General features: G+C 55.7%; 1 protein-coding gene across 1 annotated transcript; it reads right to left on the reverse strand.

Annotated features, from left to right (window-relative positions):
• Window positions 1–408: 408 nt before the first annotated feature.
• On the reverse strand, window positions 409–1,011 carry PPTG_19197 (hypothetical protein; the record flags this gene model as incomplete). Its single annotated transcript, XM_008917550.1, has 1 exon — window positions 409–1,011. One exon carries the CDS (start codon window positions 1,009–1,011, stop codon window positions 409–411), a length of 603 nt encoding a protein of 200 aa, XP_008915798.1.
• Between the last annotated feature and the right edge of the window lie 362 nt (window positions 1,012–1,373).

A 1,373-nucleotide genomic window follows, 5' to 3' on the forward strand; every position in this document is an offset into this window, starting at 1 on the left:
ACCCAATATCTTGTGAAGTGGAGGGTTACCCTCACTCACATAACTCGTGGGAGTTTGAGGTTCCCCTCCGGCAAGATTGCCCTGACGTCGTGGAAGCTTATGATCGGGCACATCCGGTGCTGGAGGTGTAGACACCTCATGACGGTGGGGACGAGGTCCCAGGAGCTGACGTCTAGCTTTTGACTTTGCGAAGTCCAAGCGGAAGCGTCTCTCCAAACAAATATCGGTTTCAGAGAAACTAGCTCTAAGAGCGTTATAGGACGGTAGCCGCCGCGCTAACTCCACCCAGTTTTGAAACTGTGCTTCATAAGCATTCTGGGATTCACCAGGGTTGAGAACAACCGGAATGGTTTGCATGGAGGGAACCGAACGTCGGTTGAGCTGCAATTGCAAGCGCTCCCGATACTCCTACGGAGTTGTGACTTGTGAAGTCAAGTATCGCTTGCGGAGCGTGTACCAAAGCACCTGCTCTTCAGCAGTGGCGGCAGCAGGCCCACTCATATACGTGTCTAAGGGTTGTTGTGTAGCACGACGTGCAGTCTCAGCAGCGTCACGTGGCTGGAAGCCATAGTCGCGACGCGACGAATGAACAAGTGGTCGGGCCACAGGTCGAGACGACTGCTGAGTAGACAGCATACGGCTCTGGGCCTCATCTAGGTCATTTCTAATGACGTTTAAATCACGCTGATCTTCCTCGTCGTACCGTGAGGGCAGCGGAGGCGCATCGCGCAAGGACCGTAGCGGGTTCGATCGCTCTGGGAACGGATTTGGAGCTCGAAGTACTCGCATCGGTGGCGACCGAGGAGCCGAGCCATGAAACCTCACAGAGGCGGCTGGGGATGGCACCATACTGTGGTGAAACCTCGTAGAGGCATCTTGCGATGACGTATCGCCAGCCATGGGCTCGCCCAGGTCAATCTGACCTTCTTCCAGTTCATCAAACAAGAGGTCAATACCTCTGCGTGGAGCCCGAGGCTCTTGAGCTTGGCTCTCGTCACTTCGATGGCTCATGGAGCGTGTGCCGTGTCGGCGACGGGGTTCACGGTGGTACTGGGCCACGGAGAAGCTGGTAACAGCTTCTGAAGCAAGCGCTGCGCGCGTATGTTGGTCTGGGACCTCTTGGGAGCTTGTGGCGCTTCGCCCTGAAGAGGTTTGGCCGTGGGCCGATGACGAGGAGCACAACGATGCGAAGGACCTTGTAAGCTCGCGGAGCTTCTGAACGCGTGCTTGAGGTGTAGTGACCTCCTACGTCTTGACAAGACTAGACCTCGCATGAGGCAGTTTCGAGAACGGAATGTTCTCATCTTAGTGGGGGAGAGTGTAACGGGGTTACATGGGTGTGGCGCACACATGGATCAGAGTTCTGAAGAGTT

The sequence above is a fragment of the Phytophthora parasitica genome (genome assembly GCF_000247585.1).
Source record: "Phytophthora parasitica INRA-310 unplaced genomic scaffold supercont2.105, whole genome shotgun sequence".
NCBI classification, from domain to species: Eukaryota; Oomycota; class Peronosporomycetes; order Peronosporales; family Peronosporaceae; genus Phytophthora; species Phytophthora nicotianae.